We start from the raw sequence: 24,663 nt of genomic DNA, 5'->3' as shown, positions 1-24,663 counted from the left end.
GGCATCAGAACCGCCAGTACAAACATAGCCCTTATTTCGTGACATATTATATATTATAGATTTTGTGCTTGCACTGTCTAATGGAGGATAAAGATTTGGAGCCTTTATTTTGAAGAATAAAGAGCAGACATTATTGATAGAGCACAAGCCAATCTTTAAATACAAAAACAAAAAACGACCTGTTTCTAGTTTCTGCCTGTTGAAACCGTCTTTTGTCATTTAGGTTCAATTTATAAGATAAATTCAGTTCTTTCTTTCTGCCTCAAGGTCGCACTGTTTACCAAATATTGGAGCAGATATGCCGCACACTTCTCGTGAAGGCCTTTCCTGCTCGGGTTATTGGACTGCAAGTTAATAATTGCAATGTCACAGACTCTTTGTTGAATTTAACAAACTTAATAACAAAAGATACAGGAAGCTCAGGAGAAACACCACATGTGTAACAAAAGAGTCTGGGACAAATGTGATTGTAATGAAAAATGACATTTTTATTAGGGGGTGACGTTTCTTCTTATAAACTGCTCTGGGAGACTACAGTCACCGTTCACGCCTTCATACCGTTCACTGTGGACAGCACAGACACATGCAGTGTCCGGTTGCAGACCGGTCCCGACACAATTCCCCTCTGCAGTCAGTCAAATCTATTTTTGGCTGGAGGCTCAGCTGATTGTGGGCCTTAAAGATTCAAGCCCTCCCTGATTTTTTTTTCTTGTAGTCAGTTGTTCAGGCTTATTAGGAAAAGAGGGAGTTGTCTAACAGCAGAGGAGCTTTGCTGCATGTTAGGATCAGCACTGAGGGATGCAGCTCTCTGGGCTTTAACAGAACTTTTTGGGGCTGGGTCTTTCCTTTTATTATAGTCTGTTCATCCCGGTGGGGGGCTGCTGTCACTGCTCTCCTCCTCGGCAGCTGTTACTAAACTTTCCAGGCTTACAATCTCCATCTTTGGCCTCTTATTTAACCACAATACCACTACTTTTACATTCTGGACGGATCCCACCAGAATCAGAACTTCTAAACTAACTTAAGGTTTGTTTGATCGGCGTCCTCCCGTTGAGTCCCGACGAGGAGGATGGAGACGAGCCCCATTCCGGTGCTGACGGTCCAAACCGCCCCCTTCGATGACCAGCGGCCCGGTACCAATGGACTGAGGAGGAAGACAGCGGTGTTTGAGGGGAAGAAGAACTACCTGCAGAACTACATCCAGAGCGTGTTGTCCTCCATCGACCTGCGGGACCGACAGGGCTGCACCATGGTGGTGGGCAGCGACGGCCGCTACTTCAGCCGAGCTGCCACCGAGGTGATAGTGCAGATGGCAGCTGCCAATGGGGTAAGAAGGAAGGGAGGGTAGGGCGACCACCAGGTTTGATATGCAGTGACTGTCATGCATTTGTTCCATATAGGAAACATTTCCAACCATGCATAAGATTAACATTTGAAAGGTAAATCCAGATGAGATTTTAGCAGCTTTGATCACTGAAATGCAGAACAAAGGTTAAATAAACCTGCAAACAATGGTTCTAAAAGTTATTTGGGATGTTAATGTGTGTATGCATTCCTAACCATCTTCCACAAGAGGTTGCAAGATGAGTCTAAGATGACATGATGTTTAAAAAGTAAGCTTTTTTCCTGTAATATATATATATATATATATATATATATATATATAGCTCACACCTGCCTTGTAAAATTATTTGAAAAAAAAGTCTAAGAATTTAAAAAACAACCCAGGCTCTGTGATGAGGGGATGAGGGCTCATAAGAAGACTTAAGCCTTGTATTAATCACAAGCAAAAAAAAAAAAAAAGGCGGAGAAGCTGTTCCACCACTTAAAAAAACAACAACATGAGACTTTGAGGTCTTTCCTGGCAAAATATTAAACCACAATTGTAGAATTGCATTACATATTCACATATTGTATTACACAGTTGGTCCACATTTGTTTAGCATTACAGTGCTGGCTGACATATCATAATAGTCTCATGCAATTACTCCTTATACAGTCTCAAACATGAAAGGTTCCTCTTCAGTGAAAGTACTGTATTCACACATTTGACACTGGACACACATCCAAAAAGTGTCAGAAGTGTCAGCAGCTGATAAATGAGAATAGGAAGACAGAGTGAGAAGGACAGAAGGAAGAAGGAAAAAGCCCCACACCTCATTTTGAACCGCTTGCTCTGAGATCTTTGTGATTGGTTTGGACCGACTCCAAAGGAAAATCTGAAGGGAATATAAATTGTTTTTGAGATCAGTCTGTTTTTTTTTTTCTGCTGTACCAGCCAAATGTCTCTTGATGTCGGCCTTATCAGCACTTCCATCCATCCTGCTCTATTTTCCTGCTTACGTATGACCTCCCCCTCTGACTGTTCCACCTCTCCCGGGCCAAACTTTATGCTTTGGGGATCCCCTGCCATATGGCACTGGGCCAAAAGTCAGGATAGTGGAAACACTTGCAGATATCCCACTCACTGCACAGACTATTCTTTTTACTGAATAAAATCTAAACATAGTAGATTAATACACACAATATTATGCATACTAGATATATTTTAATGAGTACAGGGTTTTCCCTCACTTTCCTTATCTGTCCTTCATATACTCATGCTACACGCCGGATGTTAGGAGGATACACTGACGTCAGGAGAATAAATTCCTCTCCAGTGAGGACACTTTTATTTAGAATAGCTGATATGCAGGGGAATTATGGGATGCTGGTGGTATTACCACTTTAAAAGTAGCATTGAAATTATAAATAGAGTAGCTCTGTTATTTGGGCACCCTCTTGGGGCAGATCATTTACTGTTGAAAGCAGGCTGTCAATTAGTCACCTGTAGATAGATGAGATGCTTTGGGCTACTGTTGCTGTCATTTCCAGTTAGACAGATGGGCTCTTGAATTTTTTCAGGCCAGGATAGAAAAAATTAGGGGTTTTATTTCATTTTATGTCACAGCCAGCTAAAGAAACACTGCCAACCCCCTGTGGTCACATTTTTGCACAGTATTCAGCAACATCTGATTTCATATTTACACCGCATTCAGAAAACATCTAATGTAGCCATAAAAGAACTTTCAACTTTAATCTTAGACAAGAGAATTATAACTCATCAAGAAAGAGAAAGAAAATACTATCTTCTTGGATTGATGTGCAACTGACCTTGCTCCTAATTAATATCTGTGCTTCGCAGATTGGTCGTCTGGTCATTGGCCACAATGGCCTCCTGTCCACCCCTGCTGTTTCCTGCATCATCAGAAAAATTAAGGCCATAGGTGGGATCATCCTCACAGCTAGTCACAACCCAGGAGGCCCTGGTGGAGACTTTGGGATCAAGTTCAATGTGGCAAATGGAGGTGAGGACTGAGAAAGAGTGCTTAATTAATGATCCTTCCTGTTGAGAAGAAGTCAAATATAAGCATTTGAGATCATCTGTAAAGTTCAGGATATTTTTTGACCAGACAAAAATAAATGCCTTACACGTGTCTCTTTTGTGTGGTAGGCCCGTCTCCGGACACAGTGATGGAGAGGATCCATCAAGTGAGCCGGACGCTCGAGGAGTATGCCATCTGCCCCGACCTCCGCATCGACCTGTCCAGGTTGGGAAGACAAGAATTTGACTTGGAGAACAAGTTCAAACCATTCAGAGGTACAACACTCACTCACACACACTTTTATGTCAGTAATAAGTGCATGTTTACACAAAATAGCCAACTAATTCTTTATAGATCAGTTAGAAGCCATTACCTTTGGTTTACTCAATGAACTGAAGCGATAAACACACACTGACATTTGAACAAACCTTGTTTCTTCATACGATTGTCATTTGGTACTTGTTTCTTGTCTGTGTTTCTAGTGGAGATCGTAGACTCAGTTGAGGTATATCTACAACTGCTGCGGAACATCTTTGACTTCAATGCCATTAAAAGTCTTCTCACTGGACCAGATCAACTCAAGATACACATAGATGCCATGAATGGAGGTGAGACAATTAATCTTCTACCTTATATAGCCCTGAGCTGTTAATGTTATTGCATATTAAACCCTTAATGTTTTTTCTCTCTTCTCCTCTCCTCTACTCTTCTTTCCTCGTGCTGGATTACAGTGATGGGCCCCTATGTACGTAGGATCCTCTGTGATGAGTTGGGAGCTCCTGCTAACTCTGCTGTCAACTGTGTCCCTCTGGAGGACTTTGGTGGCCGACCTCCAGAGCCCAACCTGATCTACGCCACCTCTCTGGTAGATGCCATGAAAGGAGGCGACTTCGGCTTTGGAGCTGCATTTGATGCAGATGGGGTAACTTTTGATCATTTTTACTTCACTTGGATGTTTAACTTTCACTGTGCAGAAAGATGTATGTGTGGATCTTCTGAAGAGGGACAGATTCTCTGTGCTCACCTTAAATGTGAGATTTTGTTACAACCAGTTCTGTGCAAATTGTGATCCAATATGAACTTTCGATCCATGAATGTTTACATATTCATAATTTATAACATATAGGACACAAATTATTATACAAAGAAGACATGTTTTATATCTTAAAACCTGACTGAAGTGTGATATGTTTGACAGATTGATGTTAGATTAGCTTTATGACATTTTTACTGTGCGATATTTGTTGATAATATACCATGAATGCATAAAAGCAATCATAAATATAAACATTGCATTATATTACACATTAGGATGCAATACCTGTGTATAATAAATACATTTTTACAGTATTACATAACTTGTGTCACTCAGCAATAGATCCCTTCATTCATTCAAAACCTTTTTTCTTTTAGCAATCAAGGATAAATCCATATGATTTAGACTCCACTGATAGAAACCAGAATTTTTTATTTTTTTATTATTTGTCTTTATGTGCTGGTTAGCAGGAAGAAAGGCAATGTGGGCTGAATAATACTGTATCCATGATGATCCAACAAGCAGCTCACTTTTTCCACAATGTCATCCAATAGTCATTTCTACTGTACACACACACACACACACACACACACACCCTTTGCTAAGTAATTAGCTTAACATCAGGAGAATGTCATATCTGCTCTGTTTCTCCCACCAGGATCGGTATCTTCAATCTTCACAGTCATTAGCCCCAGTGGTTGTAATCCTACAGGGTGGATGTTTCCTTTTTGCGGTCACTGTTACATACTACAATAACACCATAACCAATATCTTTCAAACTTTGTGACTGTTGGCAAAAAAGTACTTTCACCTCTTTGTGCCTTATTCTGTAAAGCAGAACTGCAAATCCAACTGTAGTGAATTTGATGGCAGCCCATATGTGTGTTAGCTGAACAGGTTTACATTTATTTGATATAGTATTAAATTAATAATCATGCAACATCATTTTGCATTAATTACATTAAGTTTTTTTGTTGATGCTTTCATCCAAAGTGACTTTACAAAATGTTTATATTATCAGTTCCACTTCTCTAAATTTTTCATTTGAGAAAAGTCTGAAACCAGCATAATTTTGTGTTCATCCCATAGAAAAGCAGCCTTATCCTTTGATATTTGTGTTCATCCCATAGAAAAGCAGCCTTATCCTTTGATATCAAATATAGTGCTAAATCAGTCAGGATTAGTCTAATTCTAGCTCTCTTTACATTAATAACTAATAGCAAGTTTCCTGAGCTGACTCACAACCCATTATATATTGTGCTCTTTTCAGGACCGGTACATGATTCTTGGAGAAAACGGCTTCTTTGTGAACCCGTCAGACTCAGTGGCCATCATGGCCGCCAACCTCGCCACCATCCCCTACTTCAGACAGATGGGAGTCAAGGGCTTTGCAAGGAGTATGGCCACTAGCACCGCCCTTGACAGGTACAATACACACTTAAATACTTAGACTTACACACACTCAGTAGGTCTAAGGGGGTTTTTACCTTCTCTTGTCACGTCACTCTCTCCACAAACTCCTGCAGCAGCCCAATCTCTTGAGAGGTACAACTCAACTTCTCAGATGAAGACTCACCCACTGTGAATAAGACTGTGAGATCACATACCCCCCCTCCCCACACACACACACACACACACACATACACACACACACACACACACATTTACTCACCGCCTATAAATAATGTCCATTATGTAAGACTCGAGCTGAGCAGAGGGCGCTGAGTGAGAGGATGTGATCACAGCTAAAGTCATCCCCATTAACATTGTTCCAATCCCAGCACTGCACCCCACTTCAATAGAATGCTGCCCAATTACATTTGTCATTTAATACAATGAGGCAAAGAGTAAAGATCAACTATAGTTGACTGTATTTCAACAAATTAAGCTAGATTCAATGTCCATGCCCTTCCATAAAATATCACTAACGTCTATATAACCTTCCATTCAATGTATCTAATTGTCTAAACACACCTTTTAACCCCCTGTCAGTATTTAATGACTTTAACTTCCAGCCACATGATAACAAATTTCTTCAGAAAGTAGAAAGTTGTCTGCATATCTGTATGACTGTGTGTTTGTCTGTGTATAAACATGCAATTGTTTCAATTGTCATACAATTTCAAGTATATTTTGGAATGGGCGATATTGATGGTTTTCTTCAGCACATCATATTGTGCATGAAATTATTGGCAGTCCCGGATTTCCATAACAGGATGGCTAATGTTTGGCAACCAATCACTTGGTTAAAGCCGCTATGTGTAGATGTTTTTAGAATATTTCTAATTCTTGATGGTGTAAAGTTTTTTCAGGACTATGAGTGAAGGGTCACAGAGACACACAGTAAATCACTGACTGGAAAAGTTGCATATGGACAGAATTCAAAGGTTGACACATACAGAAAGGGCAGTGTATGACAGTATTTTTTATGAACACATGGCTTGAATGTGTGAGTGAGTGTTTGCATTAGTATGTGTTAGCACTGGCAGACATTAGGGAAGTGATCTCACTGCCAATCTTGATCTCTTTGGGTTTCACAGTTAAAAAAGGAAGTGATGCTTAGATATATGAAGTGGGATGTTATATCACATTACAGAACTGCTGGTTGTCCTTGTTAGTGTAGAGCACACACACACGCACACACACACACACACACACACACACGCACACACACAGTCAGTCAGTCAGACACTGTTGTGTGTTGTTACACTGCCCCTCGCCTCAGGCTGCATCTTGTGATGTTGAACAGTAATGATCACACTGAAAGAGCTGCTTGAAAGTTTTGTTTCGCACTGGTCAGCCATCCCCTTATTACAAACACACGTACACACACACACACACACACACACACACACACACACACACCTCTTTGACTGAGCCCTGAGATACAAATGTCACATGTCCCACTACAACCCTGAACCACAGGCCCTTCATACAAAACACACACTTACTTAGATAAAAGTAAGTTAATACTAAAATTTCTCTTCCATCTCTCTTTGTCTATTTTCACAGCATTTGCCTTTTTTGTTTGATGATAGCATGAATTTAATTTCCTAGAATTATCTTACAAAATGATATCTATTACAGATAATACCTAAAATTTAGATAATATCCTGCTCTGGGCTTTCTGAAGAGCAGAAATAGATTATGTTATATATGATTTTAATTTTTCCCTGTTTAAACAAATTTCACATGCACACTCTCTCTCGTATGTGATCATATACAAAGCACACCTACCTCTTCTATGAACATCTACTGATATTTACTGACATGGTTGACATGGGACAGGGGTCACTTTGTTCAACTCTTAGCTTCATAACCGTCACTTAAGTTCCAAACATAGCACTGCTACCCTCCGGACACATAATGTACATATGTGCATGTCTTTGACAAACTCCAGGAAGTGTTGGAGTACTTAGTAGTGTGGTGTTGGACCCTGGAGCCAACCCAAGCTTAGGCCTTTTTAGGAGAGTGAATGGCCTGTGTGTGTATCTGCATGCTGAGTGTTTAGACTGAGCAACCCTCCCTGCTGTGTGTTTATGCGTAGTCAAGCAAACTGTGTTATAAAAGCCTTGATAAATGTGACGGTGTGTATACTGTATGAGATTGTGTGTCCAGAGGGAATAAGGGAAAAAAAGAGAGGAAAAAAGAAAACTGTATTTGTGTTTAGATGAGCAGAGGATGTTTTGTTGGGCACAATTCGGATTCAGATGGACAGGAGGCCAGAGTCACAGGTGTTAAATCTTTAATTCTTCGCTTTTCTTTGAGGGTGTCTTATAATGCACCCATGCACACAATATACTGAATCGTAAGCAAGAGCTAATGCAGGGAGGGAGGGAGGGGTCAGAGGAAGAGAAAGAGGGAGGGAAATATTGGTAAAGGAAACATCTGCCTCTCCTTTAACCGTTCCAGGGATGGGAGGATGTAGGGAGAAGAGAACGCTGAGCCACTTGTGTGCCTGTTACCAGGATGAAGTCCAGATTCTTGTACGGAATCGTTGATTAGCACTGCAGAGTACAGAGGTCAAACATTTAATGTTGTGCTGAACTTTTATTGTGCTGGTTACTAAGACCACCAAGGCAATCAGAAGATTGTATTGTCTCTCACAGCTGCCCACGTTTAAGCTATTGTAAGACGTTGTATGATGTGCTAATACCACAGGGTGTGCTTTTTATGGACTCATTTCCCTCCTATGAGCCCCATGAGTATTGTGATATTTGTGTCATGTTTTTTCATGATGTTTTGGTGGAGTGAGAAATAGAAAAACAAACCAAGAAATGATAAGCACAATGGAGGAGGAGTCTTGGCATGAATTTGGCATTGAGTAAACATTGTTTTATTATAGAGCAGTAGTTCCCAACCCTTTTTGGTCTAACATACCCCCATCAGAGTTCAAATACCCCCTTCATCAACCAGCCGTGTTCCAAATTGAATAGATGGATTTTAGGCATTTCCTCTGTATTAACTCAAGACTGCCTGATCCAACAACATCATACCAGACCAGTTTTGGTAGGGCTAGACTTGTGTCCCTATGTAAACTTGCCAAGGCTTAGTTCATTTGTAATTCGACGAAAAGAAAAAGAAAAGAAAAAAACCTGTGAAAAGCTGTCATCAAACTCAAATGTTGTATTACACCCCAACATTTTGATAGAAAGCAAGATGCACATGGTGGCCAAGTTAAACATTGACACAATGAGTGCACTTCCCCCCTGATATAATATTATAGGATGTTTAATATATTTTTGACACAGCTTTGGAAAAGTCTAGTTTTGAACCACTTTCAGAGAGGTATTTTGATGCTGATTCTACAAAACAATGGACTTAACAACTATGGCCATTTAAAGAAATCATCTCAACTTTAATTTAAGTTGTTTATTTTCAAGTATTTTCAGTGTTGGCCCCTGTAGAAAGATCTTTAACATGTTAAACTTCTGTATTGTCCAGTTCAGGCCAAGAAGAACTCGTATTTCAAGCTCTAGCACGTTGCGCCTTTTGTCTGAGTGCCAATCTAAAGCTTATAAGTCCAGCTTGAGCTTTTTTCAGAGGGGGAGGTGAGGAAAGAGGGCACTGGATGCTATGTTTGGGTAAAATATCATAGCCAAGGCCAAAAGCAGGCCCCAGTATTTACTGATGCATGAGTGAGATATACACAAAGACAGACACAGTGAGAAAACAAAGGCCATAGTGGTTGAATAGTGTATGCATGGGTGTTTTCATTGTGAAGACAAACTGTACCTGTGTGCATCAGTTTGTGTGTATGTTTGTAATCCTGAGCTTTTAGCCAAGAGAGTCAGGATAATGAAAGGTAGACATAGCTGAGCCTGGGTATTAAATCTCTGTCTGCCCTTCACCTTATGGGGGCATCCAAATCATTCTCATGACAGATCTTTTCTGCCTCTGTTCAATTTCATTTCTTCTGACAGACGGGACAGGCCTTGCAAAAAGTTTAGTTTTGTTTTCATAGTAACCTTATAACTTGCTGCAATGCTCCTCAAAAAACGTGTCAACCAGTCACTTCACAAGATATTCTTGCTTTGGTTTAAAAACACAATACTGCAGTTGAATTTTGTGCCTTGAACCTGAAATGTTTATCAGAAAGGCACTTGACCACCCATGGTCTCTTTTATGACTGTTGCTAATGTGAGAAAATGTACATTGTACAGCTGAGCGGTCACACCTACACACGGGGGGATTACAGCCCTAAATAGAAAAGTTTATTCCTACGATCTCCAGTCTCCATTATCTGCCAGAATATTTTTGTTTTGGCAGATATCTGAGAGAGAGAGAGAGAGAGAGAGAGAGAGAGAGAGAGAGGAAGCATCCACTGGACTTGGCTTGCCTAAAACACTCTCTATACATCGAAAACTAAAAAAATTTATTATTTCTGATTGTGTTTGAGGAATGTCATATCATGAATGTAGACAAGGCCATGCTGAACTTATTTGTCTGTTTACTTGTTTCCCAGGGTCTGGGTCTGTGCATGAATCCGCTGCAGGGTTTATGTTGTTGTTCAGTTGGTCCGATCATCAGACTTGAGAAAACACCGTTCTGACTATTCTCACACTATTTTGTCCTTAGATTTTTGCAACATTGTTTGAAAACTGAGGGTCAGTTTCAGTGCTTATGTTGGCCCGTGGACGTGCCGTTTAAAACGTCGAAAGCTCGTCAGAAGGCCAGAGTTTTTGTTTTCTTTTAGGAATGCCAGGCTTTCCGTTCCAGCTCTCGTTTCCCCAGAGGGGAATAAAGCTGGTTACTCTTATTTGGTAATTCATCCCATCCTCAAGTAAACAACTGTACTGGGCACAGTGAAGTTTATTTACATGCATGATGATTGTGTGGATGTGTACCACCACTTTAAAAACCCCAAAGCCCACCCACATCCACATTTACAGGACTGTGAAATCCCACAGCATCCCACGGTACAACCACTTGAGATCGACAGTTACGCCTGTTTGTTTCTTTGGGAACAACAACTGCTTTGTTGCATTGAATATTTAGTCCAGCAATTCTTAGCTGAGTCCTGGGAATCATGTTTACATTTTGCGGCAGTTATTGAGGTGTGGATGATGCGGCTGAGCAGTGATCTGTGGGGAATGGTAGTTGTTGGATGTTGCAAACTAAATATCTCTGCAAGCAGCTTGGGATGGTAACTTTGAACAAATGAAAATACAGGTTACCTGAGATTGGATTTAACAATAAATGGACCCTGTTATTCACCCTCAAATGCTCAAAACAGAAAGTCACACTCCTCACTTCATCTATCATCTGTTTCACTATAGCCTCTGACATGTTAGTCCTTTGTCCGCAATCTAAGCTACATGGGCATCTACTACTGTGCTGGACTGCAAAATATAAACACCTCATGATATGAACAACAATAGAACAGGGTTGTTGTAGTCACCAGTCCAAATTTCTCTTGAACTATGTTCACCAGCTAGTTGCTAACTCTGTCTATCTGGTGTTTAGTGTTGGACAGGTAATGTTTGGTTCATTCATCAAAGCCTATTTGCTGAGAACATCCACCTTTCCCATAAGTATTCATTTGATCCATTGTAGAAAAAGTACTGATTAAGTTAGTGGTTCTAAAAAGCAGCTTTAATAATCCACTGTGTATACTTTGTGTGTGTGTGTGTGTGTGTGTGTGTGTGTGTGTGTGTGTGTGTGTGTGTGTGTGTGTGTGTGTGTGTGTGTAATAGTGAAATGTAAACTCTTCCACATGTTCATTAAAACCTTCACTTTCCAGAAACCAAAAATGAGGCCATGACCTTGGTGTCCTCAACGCTTGCTACGACCTTGTCCATGAGGCTTTGACACTGAGCCAATGGATGACTCATGCAATTGTTCTAATGTAAATCATCACGGTTATAATTACCCATTACAGACAGAAAACTCTATGAACAGATTTTTAGCTAGCTAAAAAGGACTCCATGTCAAAGTGCCCAGATCTGATTATTTTAATTACAGCTGATTTTGTTTATTTTTTAATATCATTTCTATATTTTACTTTCATATTTGTCCAAATGTGTCAACACTTTTCTAAAAATGCACTGCATTGTGATCACATTACTGTGATTACTCCCTTACTTTTCTGACTGAAAAGTTTTATTTGACTTCGTCTTTGCTCTTTTGCCCAGTCTGTTTCTTTGCACTCTCTCTCCTCCCACATATTGTACTGTCAGCACCTTTATCCCCAGCATACACATATAGTATATTCACATACATACTCCCTCTCCTCCTCTCCCTATCCTAGCACATGGCTCTGTTTCAAAGCAAACTCTAAAAGGTTAAGTCACTTTGTTCTTGCTGCCTTTGCCTTATTAAGTTATTGGATGAGCTGCTGGCAGATTACGCTTGTCATGCAGCATTTAGTTTGCTTTATTACAAAGGTCAGTGGATTGTTTATAAGTATGTCTCTATATCAGAACTGGGAAATGAAATGAGATATTAGAGAGAGATTGTGTGTTGTGTGAGAATAAAGTGCTAGCTTTGTTTTTCTTTCTCTCTTTCTCTTTCTCTCTGTCTGTAGGGTGGCCAAAGCCATGAAACTGGCACTCTATGAGACTCCCACAGGCTGGAGGTACTTTGGGAACCTGATGGATTCTGGACGTTGTTCCCTCTGCGGGGAGGAGAGTTTTGGGACAGGTACAATATATCAGGCTACAGCATACCCAGTCCAATGCAAACAAGTCTGATTTGTGGATGCTGAATTTAATCAATATAAGTAAATACAGCTACAAGGCATGAGTAGTCTGTTAACATGTGAAGAAAAGGTTGCTAATTCGAATCCCTGGACCGACTTGGAAAATGTGAGTGGGTGTATGTTAGAAATCCCCTCCCCTCAGCAGCAACTGTTGTTGAGGTGCCTGCAAACAAGGCCACTGCTAGAAGACTGCACCGGCCAGCTGCTGCTAACTGTGATTATGCGCCAGAGACTTGCTGAAACACTCGCCCAGCAAGTCTGTCCAGTCAACCTTCGCTAAAATTAAAGGGAAATTACATTTTATTACAACTTGGATCCCATTGTTATTGTTTTGGCCATCATTATTATTGGTTATGATAATACTGGACAGTCCAGTAAGAGCAAGAAACACAAGTGGTAAACCAAATCAGTTCTTTTAACATCATCTGAAATCACAGATTTGCTCCAAAAAGCAAGCAGCTACACAGCTACAACTCCCTCTACCCTTAGGCCCATGTTACAGTAAGCAGAGTAGGTCAAACTAGAAGAAGAAGTCATCCTGTGAACAACAAACTGTTTGTATAATAATTTTAAAAAATTGAACTGATTGCTTTTTTTTCTCAAAATAAGTTTGACTAACCTGTGGGCTTATTTAAGATCATTGTCTGACTACTTGTGTTTCTCAAATGATGACAGAAACTGCAAAAATAACATCCAAGTGTTTATAAAATCACCATTTCCATTTAAAGGTGAATTATTTTCTCATAATTTTCCTCTTCCCTTCTCTACCGCATACTCAACAATCTGTTCCAGGTCTAGAGTTGCAAGCAGTGCATCCTGACGTGTAATAGATGTGAGGGCTGTGACCCTGACTGCATGTGTAAATAATCCCCATTCTTCTGCTATAAAAGGAGACAGGGGCTCCCTGAATCACTGCAACATGCAGACAGGCCTCCAGTGGCAATGTTTTCTATGAATGCAAACGTAGAGACACACGCAGAACAGTCAGAAACTATAAACAGTGTCCGTGCACAAACACACACACACACACACACACACACGTTACCCTTTGCCCTCCCTTCGTCTCTTGCTACATCTGCCTTTCTATTTCTACTACTCCATCTCCCCTTTTTTGTCTTCACTTTCTTTACAGCTCAGACCTATTTCAGTGTCAGATTGAACTCTCTTTCCAATTCTTCTTTGATTTACCTCCTCTCTTGGACTTTTAAACTTTTAGAACAGTGGGAACAAGGAAGAAAAAACTTCAAGTTAAAATATTAGCAGGTGTGAAGGGGAGAGTAGTGAAGAGACGCCTGTAGGAAAGAGAGCAGAGGGAGTTTAGTGGGTCCAAATATGAGACATATTGACGAGGAGGAGAGAAATGGAAGGAGCAGAGACTCAGAGAGCACAGAGGACTATGGGAGCTTACTTGTTGTCTACCCATGTAAGGCCAAAAGCTCAGAGAGAGCCCTGAGTAATAAATCATCAGAGCTGTACACCCCTCCTGCTCTTTACTGACTCTAATACACTCAGACACACTTGAAACTTCTTTGTTTCATCAATGTGGCATTAAATACGCTTTTATTTAAACAGTGATAACAGGTTAAAGTGACATAACTGAGCTGAAAAAAAAGAAGCTGTAATTGTGACATATATATTACATTGAAGGTGGAAACGGTCTGGCTGTGTTTTGGGTGGCAGAGTAATTAGATTACATTACATCCACTAAGTGGAACGTACAAATGTCTCTTTCAGTGTCAGGGAGCGAGACAAAGGAAGCCAGGCAGTGAGACAGGGATTAAATAATGACAACTGTCAGTTTCCTAACAGCTGTATACCACTAGAGCTGGACACAGAGCGGGGAAGCACAAATTCCGTTTCCAGTGTTTAGTGGAGAAAACAAAAGCAAAGAATTGTTTAGATATAAAACAAACATTATGAAACTGTTGTTTTTTTTCATAAAATAAATATACATGTAACTTAATATGAGTCAATTTTCTACTCCAAGGTCTGCCATGGAAACGACATATTCAATCTTATTCAAATGTCAAAGTATCCCCTTAACAGATACCTTTACTGTGCAGCTGTTTTCAAGAACAGACTGATAGCTCCCCTGTGAAGGAGACTGATCAAGGGTGTGAACTACTCCTCTGACTGTGTGTGTGTGTGTTTTAGGGTGGGGAGCAGGAGACATTAATTGTGTGGGGATGTTTGGTGCATCTCCAAGCTCAAGCACTCTCCGTGACCTTCTGTTACACACGGTGGAGTTAAATATATAGTACTTTAATCTGCTTGATATAAATTGTGAATCAGTACATCACTGTGTGAATAAAAATGTTAAGAATCGAAGCCTGTTATTGGATTTTCTCACCAGGGCCCTGCAGAAGCTTTGAAGTTTTTGTTATTTTTATGACATTTTGGGAAATAAATTAGATGTTAGAGTAGATGGTGAGTTAGATGATAAGATAGATGCTACTCTAATATCTGTCTGTTAAGTATGCTGGAACCAGGAGATGATTAACTTAATGTAAAGACTGGAAGCAGAAAAATATCTACCTACTTAAAGCCTGTGCCTAACTCAAGCTAACAGCCTGCCAAGCATTTTCTCAGAATTCCTAAAAACTAAATTTTGGATGTCATGCATGAAAACAAAGTTAAATTGCGCACATAGTGGAGTTGTCATATGTTATCTTTTATTACCTCATTATGGCTGCATAAAGTATGAGAAGTTCATGAAGAGTTGAGGCATTTTTTTCTTTCTCCTTCAGGTTCGGACCACATTCGGGAGAAAGATGGTTTGTGGTCGGTGTTGGTGTGGTTGTCCATCGTGGCTGCTAGGAAACAAGGTGTGGAGCAGATCGTCAGAGAACACTGGGCCAAGTTTGGACGGAACTACTACTGCAGGTAAAAGCAGTCACTTTCCTTATTTGACTCATTATATCCTGAATTTATTTATATCTACAAGCCCTGAGAGTGACTTCATGATTCCCTTTTCCCAAAAGTCTCGATCCCTTGCATCCCTACCAAAGCCAACTATGTCTCCCAGGCCTTCACCTTTCATTTCTCCTCCAGTCCTCCTCACTGGTTATCACTTGTTCTTATTTTAACCTCTCCCATGTGAGAGGCGCATATAGTTACTGCAGTCAATGTTCCCACTGACAGTTGCTGCAGCTTTTCACGTTCCCACAGAGAGGTTTCTTAATCTGATGTAGATTTCCCACACCATGTAGATGGAGAGGATATGCAGGACAGGTCAAGGACCTGAATCCAAACAACTCTGCAGAACATAAACATCTGTCTTCATTTTGAATAAAATTACCAATCACCCTGACAAACCTTGTCTCTTGCAGTTAAGGAAATTTTAATTCCCACTGTTATAAACTGGCTGCACTGACTTTTTGTTGTGGATAAGGCACTAGACATTTACTTTCAGATGTACATCCATCAAGCTTTTCTTCTTACTGATCACTGTATTAGTATTCATGTGTTTGTGTGTTGGTACTTCTCAGGTTTGACTATGAAGGCCTGGACCCACGTGCAGCCTTTTACCTGATGAGGGATCTGGAGGCAGTACTCGCAGACAAAGCTTTCACCAGCCAGAAGTTTGCTGTAGGAGACCACATATACAGCGTGGAGAAGGCCAACAACTTTGAGTACATCGACCCCGTGGATGGAACAGTCGCTCGAAACCAGGTCAGTCCGGGCTTAGAGAGGAAAGAAAGAACATAGAAAAGAAAGACGAATTTAGGAGGATATGCAACGAAATTATAGGAGTGAAAAATGAGTATTACTTCATAATACTCATTTTAAAACTTGAGAAGCAACTTAGAAGACTTTGACACCTAATAATTATATTATATTATTATATTATATTACTCTTTATACAGAGCAATGACTAAGATCTATCATTTTTTATAAGTAAAACATAAAATGCCTTTAATTCTTAAATGTATGACGTGTATCTTGCTACACAACTTTTGCAGCAATTTTGCTTTTCGCATATTGCATATCGTTATAGATAAGTGGCGCTAGTTAGTTAACATCAGCCATAGTTTGCAGCAATTTACTTGCTGCCCATCAGGTAACTCTGAGAGTTGATGGGTAGCAGCCGGAGACATCAGAGGGAAAATGAGAAAACATTTTCTCCATAAAATATGATCCAGTTTCACCAAAACCTGTGAAATAGTTGGTCGAGTCTAACTTAGTACCCAACCTGGAGACCGAAGTCACAGGTGGTGGCAGACATACAGGGCACAGAGTGAGAATGACAGGGTCAGCATTCACCCTCTTACAAGTCATGGCATCAAAATGATGTGAAAGAGTTATTTTAACGTAGAAATGTTACACACTGTTGCTTTGTGTAGCAGGCTTGAGTGTGAATGCCTCAATTTAGATGAAGTACAGGGAATCATGACAGAAAACATTTACATTGTTCTTTTATATGCCACTGATCCAATATTTCTGTCTCTGGTATTGTACAGTACTTAGTCTAATGAAGCGGCCCTATACAATATGAAATGTACTGTTCGGTTAATTCCCACTCAATCCAGTTAGCATAATATTAGATTAATGTAAGTTAATGAAGCTGAACCTGAGAGAGACCTCAGCAGGATTATGCACTAAGGAAATGGGAACATTTCTTTCAAAGCCTTTTTTTTCCCATGTAGTGGATGAGACAGTCCTGAAAACACTCTGGTACGCTGCTTTTTAACAGATATTTGACCAGGCGTTTTTGGCGCAGGTTGTGAAAGTGTGAACTAGGCTCATGTTGCCCCTCACTAACTGTCAAAAACCAGTGGGTGTTTTGTTCTGTTGTGCTTTTGACTGTCTGACTTTAAATTCAGTGTGTGTTGTTCATGATATCACACTGTGTGTTAGGTCAGGTCCTTTGGTTTTCACGGGGTCAGGTCTGCCCGAAGACATCTTCAAAATGCTTCAAAAGTGTCAAATACACTTGCACTCACTCATCAGCCTCTTGCAAGATAGACCACCCACTTAGCTTTAATGTTGTCTCATTAGAGAGGTTCCATGTTTGGACATTGGACAGTCTACTTTCCATTTCACACCATAAACATTTTTATTTATACGCTTTTTTGTTGTTTTTTTAATCATTGTCTATCTGTTTATCTTATTTATTTTGTCTTAAAAAGGCTCATTGCAAATTTGTTTTGAAAGGTGCAATACAAAACAAGTTTATTATTATTATTATTTTCATATGCACACTCACACATTACATACAGCACACAGTGATAACTCCCTGGGTCAGTGTAGCCTCCCTTTCTTCCTCCCCCTCAATCTCTGTGAAGTTTACCCAGCTGACTCCCTCTGTTCTGCCCAGAAATGTGTGGAAACTCATTGCTGGCGTCAACACTTCTTTGCCTTGGCCACACCTAATAGCACACACACACACACACACACACTGTGCATTTTTGCTGTGTACTGTCTGTCAGTCCAGCTGTCCCTGTGCCTAAGTGTGAACATATGCAAACCCTTTCATATCCTACACATGTTCACACTTGTGTTTGCTGGAAAAGGTTGTGGCTACAGTTTGTCCGTCAACTTCACCTTATCTTAACACTGTAACTCAAAGGTTCTTGGTGTCCCGCTGTCAATTACTCCACCGTGTTACCATGGTTACAGCAGCTCTACAGCTAGTTAGTCAGTCACCCCACAATGTGATTTAACCTCACTGGCAAATCCTCAGCATCCCAGTCGCCCCCAGTGTGTGTTATTACAGCACACATTCCTCCCAAGGACAGAATTATATCAGCTGTCATCTCACTTGCAGTCTCTCTGTTGCAAGTGTGTTTGAAGGGGGAAAAGTTGGCACATACAAACACACACTCACACAAACACGTAGAGTATGGGGGATTTACACAGCAGTGGCATGGCAGCCTTTTGTAGTCGACTACTGAATTCATTCTGCGTTGTCTGCATATCTCAGACAGATTGATAGTGGGTAGATGAATAGATAAATAAAAATCATTGCTACAGAGCCTACATAATACCTAAAGGCAGGTACTGCTATCTGTAACTTTACAAAAATGTAGTATGTAACCAGTAAATGGCTTTTTCAGCTTCTCTCTCCTATAGTATGTAACATTTCTTCATTAAAATGTCCATAAACACACATCATATATGTTGTTGAGGTGTGTACCTTACCCAAACAATGTCCAAACCCAGAGAAATACATAATTTTATTCAGGTAATGGAGCGTTTTCCTTGCTTGCCTCTAGTCGTTAACTTCCAGGCAAAGATGGGATACACTGAATACATCAGAGTGATGAAAGAAGTTGGCAAACATGACCGGAATTTTTTTTTTCATACATTATCTTGTCCATGTTGTGTCAGATTTATCAGCAATAGTGGTTGTTTAACAATGAAAACAATGAAGACTTCACAAGGTCATCAAACTACAGGTTTTGTTATTATTTTGATGTGACAGACCCCCTAGCGGCAGAAATCACATTGGCCTATTGTGCGTTTAAGGAAATAAATATTTTATTTACAGTCCATAGCTTAGACAAACGTTGCTAGGTGTCTGTCTGTCTAATATTAATATTAATATTAATTACATACCATGGTACCCAGAACAAATCAACTAAATTACACACATAAATAAGTAATTAAGTACACATTCAGGATGCAGATACTGAGGTTAATTTTTGCTTAATTTTCTATTTATTGGTAGTTTAAAAAAGCTGTTTTCACAGATTTACATTTATGTGACATATTCATTTGATAACATAAATAAACATAATAACAGACGTCCGTTTTGACCAAAAATATGGTGACTGCATTTTGCCTTTGTAACATTATAGCTAGTTGATATACAGAGACAGACGCACACACACACTGCGACTGGTATGCACTCCTCTCAAGGCCCCTGAGCTTTGCAGCCGACATTGTTTTAAACAGGCATTAGTCAGCCTCCTGATAACTGCTACTCTATTGTTAGAGATGAGCTGCCACGAACACAAAAGGAAAGACAGACAGGCAGGCGGACGGACATCTCTTATTATCACTGTCTCCCCTCACCCAGACTTTGACGTGTTATACTCCAGAGCCAAAGTCAGATTAGAAAGAAGGACCAGAGTTATTACCACAGTCTATAAATGATGAAGCTGAGTCACAGTTTGAAGAGGCTAACAGCTATTGGTCTGAGATGGGGTTACTGGGTAGAGCACTCACTTGACTTTTTACTCCTAGAACTCCTATAATACTCCTCACTCCTATAATAGTGCATGTTTTGACAGCACTTTAGACAATTACAGCAGTGTGTTTTATCACTGGGGCATTTTTCTTCTTCATGCTTCTTGTTTTTTCTCAAAACATATTGCCGTCTTTCCGCCTGAGCTTGACTTTTGCTCTAATGGGATAAAGGGAAGAGGCACTGTGGAATTTCAGACAGATAAGAGTCATCACACATCCATTAGTCAAAGAGTCTTATCTTCTTTACGTCAGCCAGCGAGAGTTGTAGTAGGTTATCCCAAAGCAACAATATCCTATTTTTCCTGAAAATGTTGAGCTTTGCTTCAAAGAGTTTACAGTAGAGGCTGTTGAGGCCTTTAAAAATTGATGAAGAAGGATGTTTGTTTGCTCTGGTTTGGTGTGAAAATGTTTTCCTCTGTCAGAATGTTGAGAAAAATGTGGAAATACAAAACCCTTGAGCTACTGGAAAAAAATGTTTGATTGTCCTCCTTCGAATTAAATTGAATTACATTACTGAACTTCATAGGCAGTACTGTAAGCATTTAGTATGTAATAAAGGAACTCAATCCCAACAAAGCGCACAATGATACTGACATCTAGTGGATGTTGTAGTTACTACATATTGAAGAACTGATTCTTTCTGTATATTTTTGTCTTTACTGACTGCATAATGCAAAATAATTAAGTACCATATTTAAATTCTATATTATGTAGGAATCTGATACTAAACATTCATATTAACACTTACATATTGTATGACGGGGCTCATCGTGGGTAGAGTGAAATTATACATTTAGTTTAGTATACAGCGCTCATTGGATTATCAAGCAGATTTAGCAAACTTCATGGTGATTGTTGTGGAGAAATAGCTGAAGTCAAAGGTCAATGGTGAGGTCAGGAAGGAAGAAAGTGTTCAGGCGCCTCTGATGTCTTATGCTGTATTATTTATTGACGCTTGGCCAAGGAGAATTAGAGACACTCTCAAAGTTCATCAGAAGTGCCTGAGTTGGTCTCACATTCTGCCCAACTCATCCTGGTGGATAGACTTTAAACCCAAAGATAACATCACAAATACTATACGCCCAGAATTAGTCAAGGAGAATGTTTTTACTCATGGAGGTGTTATTGTCAGCATAATCTAGTCTGGAGACACAGATGTCTGTTTACGCAGATTGGAACGTCAATGGCAAGCAATTTATTACCTCTAAGAAGGCAGCAGTAGACCCTGACCACCACAGTGTTGAGATAGACTGGGATCTACTGTTCTCAACCAAAGCCAAACAACTAATACTGCTGAGGACCTCAAGGCCCACATGTGACCTTGTGTAACCTAAGGATAGAAAATTCCATAACAATGGTGACCTACAAAGGCCTTTAACAAGTTACGTTTTTCATCTTATATTGTAAACATAATATATGTCAATATTGTTTGTGACACCAGTTAAATTTTAAGGCATTTGCTTTGTCTCTGGTAGCTTCACAAAGAGAAAGTAAATCAGTAAATTAAAACCAAACGGGAATAGTTAAATAGTTTCATTGATAATGAATGGTTTGTGTGTTTCTAGGGTTTAAGGATCATCTTCAGTGATGGAGCTCGTCTGGTGTTTCGGATGAGTGGAAGCGGAGGAGGGATGGGTGCCACCATTCGCATTTACGCAGAGAGTTTCGAGAGAGATCCTGAGAGACACAACAGAGAGACACAGGTAAAGAGGAAATGTGATGACGTGTGTGTGAGGTTGTATCTTGTGTCTCGTCTCTGTCACTTTACAATGTTATTCAGTCTGACCAGTTTAGTCACCATAAAACAGATAATGGCAAATCTTTATTGACTTATATCAGATATAGCAATAGCAATAGGAGTTATGTTTTACAATGAGACAGTGCACTTTTCAGATTCAATGTATTAATATATAGATTCAGCTATATATATATATGTTGTTATATATAGTTAGATTGTGGTTTGTCTTAGACTGAACAATAAGGAGAACACGTCTTAATATCTTTCCAGCTACAGGATTGGCAATAGAATCTATGCTGTGATGGTAAAATGTCAAATCGTGCAGTAATGCAACTTCATGCAAAACTATAAACATTGATTGACCTGTAGACTTTGGAGTGATTGGTAACACTAGCTACTTGTGTTGTTATGGGTGTTGAAATTGGTAGTGTACTTTAACCATACAGAGGGGTTGTAAAGCTGGAGTCATGAATGAAACAACAGTCACTTAATTTGTTTTCTATGTAATGATTTAATCTCAAAGTGATATGACAAATTCAAAAATTGGAGCCCCAATTTCTGTCCTCAGGAAAAGTGAATTAATTCATCAAGTACGTTATGTTGTATAATAACAGTGTTACTGTCAATATATTTTCCATTGTCCATTGTCTCTGATGTTTGACCTACTGAACCCTTGAAATCATTAATACTGGATCATAAATTCGATTACTAATTATTCTGCCCCTTAGCTAAAGCATACAAATCATCAGACGTGATAGACATGATTAGACAGCATGCTTCTGAAGGCTACTGCATGCACTTTTATATACATGGGCTGTTTGCATTTGTGTTCAGTCTACTTAATCTTCTGTATTTCATGTAGTTTTACATTGTAGCTGCAGTCATGTAATATACTTCTTAAGCAATGCTATTGGTGTGCAGTGCACACAGCATAAATATATCCATATACTGAATCAGTATCTGTAAACTTCACCCAGTTCTTCTTAGACCTTGTGCATCCTTTAGATGTTGTGCATTTCTTTTTAAGATGTTAAATTATCAAGATATTTTGCTACCTTAGGTCATGCACCCAAATCAGCACAGCATTTCCTCATTCCTGATTTCTTTATTACTCCACACTGTTCCCATTGTACAAATTTTATGATTGAATCCATCCTTAACAACTAACAAGAACTGGTTGATAGTGCCTCGATAAAAAACTCTTAACATCTATGTTGACAGGTTTTATAGGACTGTTAACATAAGTAAAACTAGGTTATGTGTGTTGGAATCTGCATTGGGCTTTTAGACCCCAAACTCACATGATATCTACCATATATCTTGCACAACAAAACAAAGCCCAGGTCGATGTCTCCTCTGAGATGTACTTATTAACCACTGTAATTTAGAGAGTTCGAGTGAGTTAATGCAAAACAGACTGATTTTCAAATTTAATTCGATTTAGCATAAAGGTGGTTAAAGGTGTAAAATAATACAAACTATACACATAACCAATGCAAAAACAACAGACAATATAAGAAAACGCATTAAAAACTTCTTCCAAATGATCTATCCTTCCTGTGACAAACCAATGACTAACCAATGGACCTGAAGTCATGAACTCATATGGATGTTACTGGTTTCCAGGAACAGTAAAGATTTATGTACTGAGAGAGATTTACTGTATGATAGCAGGTGAAGCCAAACAGCCAAAAAACTAAAGGATGACAAACTTTAAAGTTGAAAAAACTTCTGATTTAAGAAAACCTGAAGTTGTACTTTGAGAAAATGTTTTACTTTTACTTACTTTAGTTTATTTCATTTTATTTATGTTATTTTACCTTTGTTCCACACTGCAGGTGGTGCTCGGTCCTCTCATTGCCATCGCCCTGAAGATCTCCAACATCCACGAGAGGACAGGACGCCGTGGCCCTAACGTCATCACATGAGCAGCCAGGAAAACACATGCACACGCGCACACATGCATCTACTTGCTCACACAGAGAAAAATATCTTCAACATACTCTTCCCGTGCTTATCTGCCAAAAAATCCCTTCTGTGCAGCTTCATTTTTCATTTTTCTTTTCATGATGAGTAAACTGAAGGTGCTTTATCTCTTAAGAAGAAAAGTAATGCTGTACACTGTTCTTGCAATTGTTTATTGACCACTATCATCTGTCAGCTGTTGAAAACTTCAAATATTAAGTGTCTGAACCAGGGAAGATATTTTATTATAGCCATGGATAAATAATGAAAAATATGTAACCAGCTGACATATTATGAATGTGCAGACTGACTGTTAATGTTTGTGGCTTGCTTTTATGAAGATTTATTGACTAAGGGAGCCTAAAAGTCTAATTTTTTTTTCCACCATGCTGTTTTTCTAAAACAGTGCAGTGTTCACTTTTGATATTGCTTGTACCTGTTCTCTCATAAATGACACTGTGTTCTTCTTTTTGTTCATTTCATGCTAAAGTTATCCAACTGTTAGTGTTACTGTAAGTGTAAAATAAAACAGGCCTTACATCACAATATATCAGTGAATTGAATTGCAATTTGTTGGTGTTTGATATAAAATGAACGTTAATGCATATCTTGACTTATGTTTACTACCTAAGGACAGATTATTAAAAATGTAAAACAAAATAAATAAAAAAAAGAAATTATATATTTTAGATTTGTTTGCTAATTGGGCTTTTTCTTCAACCTCTCTGTTTAGGCCTTTGGGAATGCTGTATAACCATATTGAATATATTTTTTCTTTTTTTTAAATCCAAATAAACTTTTTTTTTTTTTGCGTGTAGCATTTGCCTTTTTTTAATTGAATCGGACAGGTCTAATGGGGGCAAATAAAAATACATCCGCGTGAGATATGTTGCCCTTAGGCATTTTTGGATTTTAATTAAACAAATTCTTCATAATTAAGAGCACCATGTTGTGCTGATGCTATATATCATGTGGTGATTGAACATCCTTGAGGAAAAGGAGGCTTTTGTTTGCCGTGAACAGCACCTGCTTTTGAACCGCAATGTGTTGAAGCTGTTGTGCTGAGATAAGAAATGAAGAGGGTTGATCTTTATACGCCCTGAATGAGACACGCAGAGCAGGAACTCATAAACACACTGATTACCGTCATTATGAGTTGAGGATATGC

At 39.3% G+C, this 24,663-nt stretch overlaps 1 protein-coding gene across 1 annotated transcript; it reads left to right on the top strand.

Annotated features, from left to right (window-relative positions):
* Positions 1–519: 519 nt before the first annotated feature.
* Positions 520–24,038, top strand: pgm5 (phosphoglucomutase 5). The gene is made up of 11 exons (XM_010735924.3): positions 520–1,327; positions 3,185–3,347; positions 3,494–3,640; positions 3,848–3,973; positions 4,097–4,287; positions 5,672–5,826; positions 12,428–12,543; positions 15,349–15,484; positions 16,090–16,273; positions 21,358–21,495; positions 23,369–24,038. The coding sequence occupies exons 1-11, from the start codon at positions 1,070–1,072 to the stop codon at positions 23,456–23,458; spliced, it is 1,704 nt and encodes a 567-aa protein (XP_010734226.1). The 5' UTR covers positions 520–1,069; the 3' UTR covers positions 23,459–24,038.
* Positions 24,039–24,663: the final 625 nt, after the last annotated feature.

Source organism: Larimichthys crocea, chromosome III (genome assembly GCF_000972845.2).
Source record: "Larimichthys crocea isolate SSNF chromosome III, L_crocea_2.0, whole genome shotgun sequence".
NCBI lineage: Eukaryota > Metazoa > Chordata > Actinopteri > Sciaenidae > Larimichthys > Larimichthys crocea.
This window is presented reverse-complemented; position numbering and strand designations above follow the sequence as displayed.

What these genes read in the sequence shown, in the direction of transcription:
- pgm5 (XM_010735924.3), top strand. Translation starts at nt 1,070, where the DNA reads ATGGAGACGAGCCCCATTCCGGTGCTGACGGTCCAAACCGCCCCCTTC. An exon ending in AGATGGCAGCTGCCAATGGG is followed by an intron (nt 1,328 to 3,184) that starts GTAAGAAGGAAG and finishes TGTGCTTCGCAG; the next exon opens with ATTGGTCGTCTGGTCATTGG. An exon ending in GTTCAATGTGGCAAATGGAG is followed by an intron (nt 3,348 to 3,493) that starts GTGAGGACTGAG and finishes TTTGTGTGGTAG; the next exon opens with GCCCGTCTCCGGACACAGTG.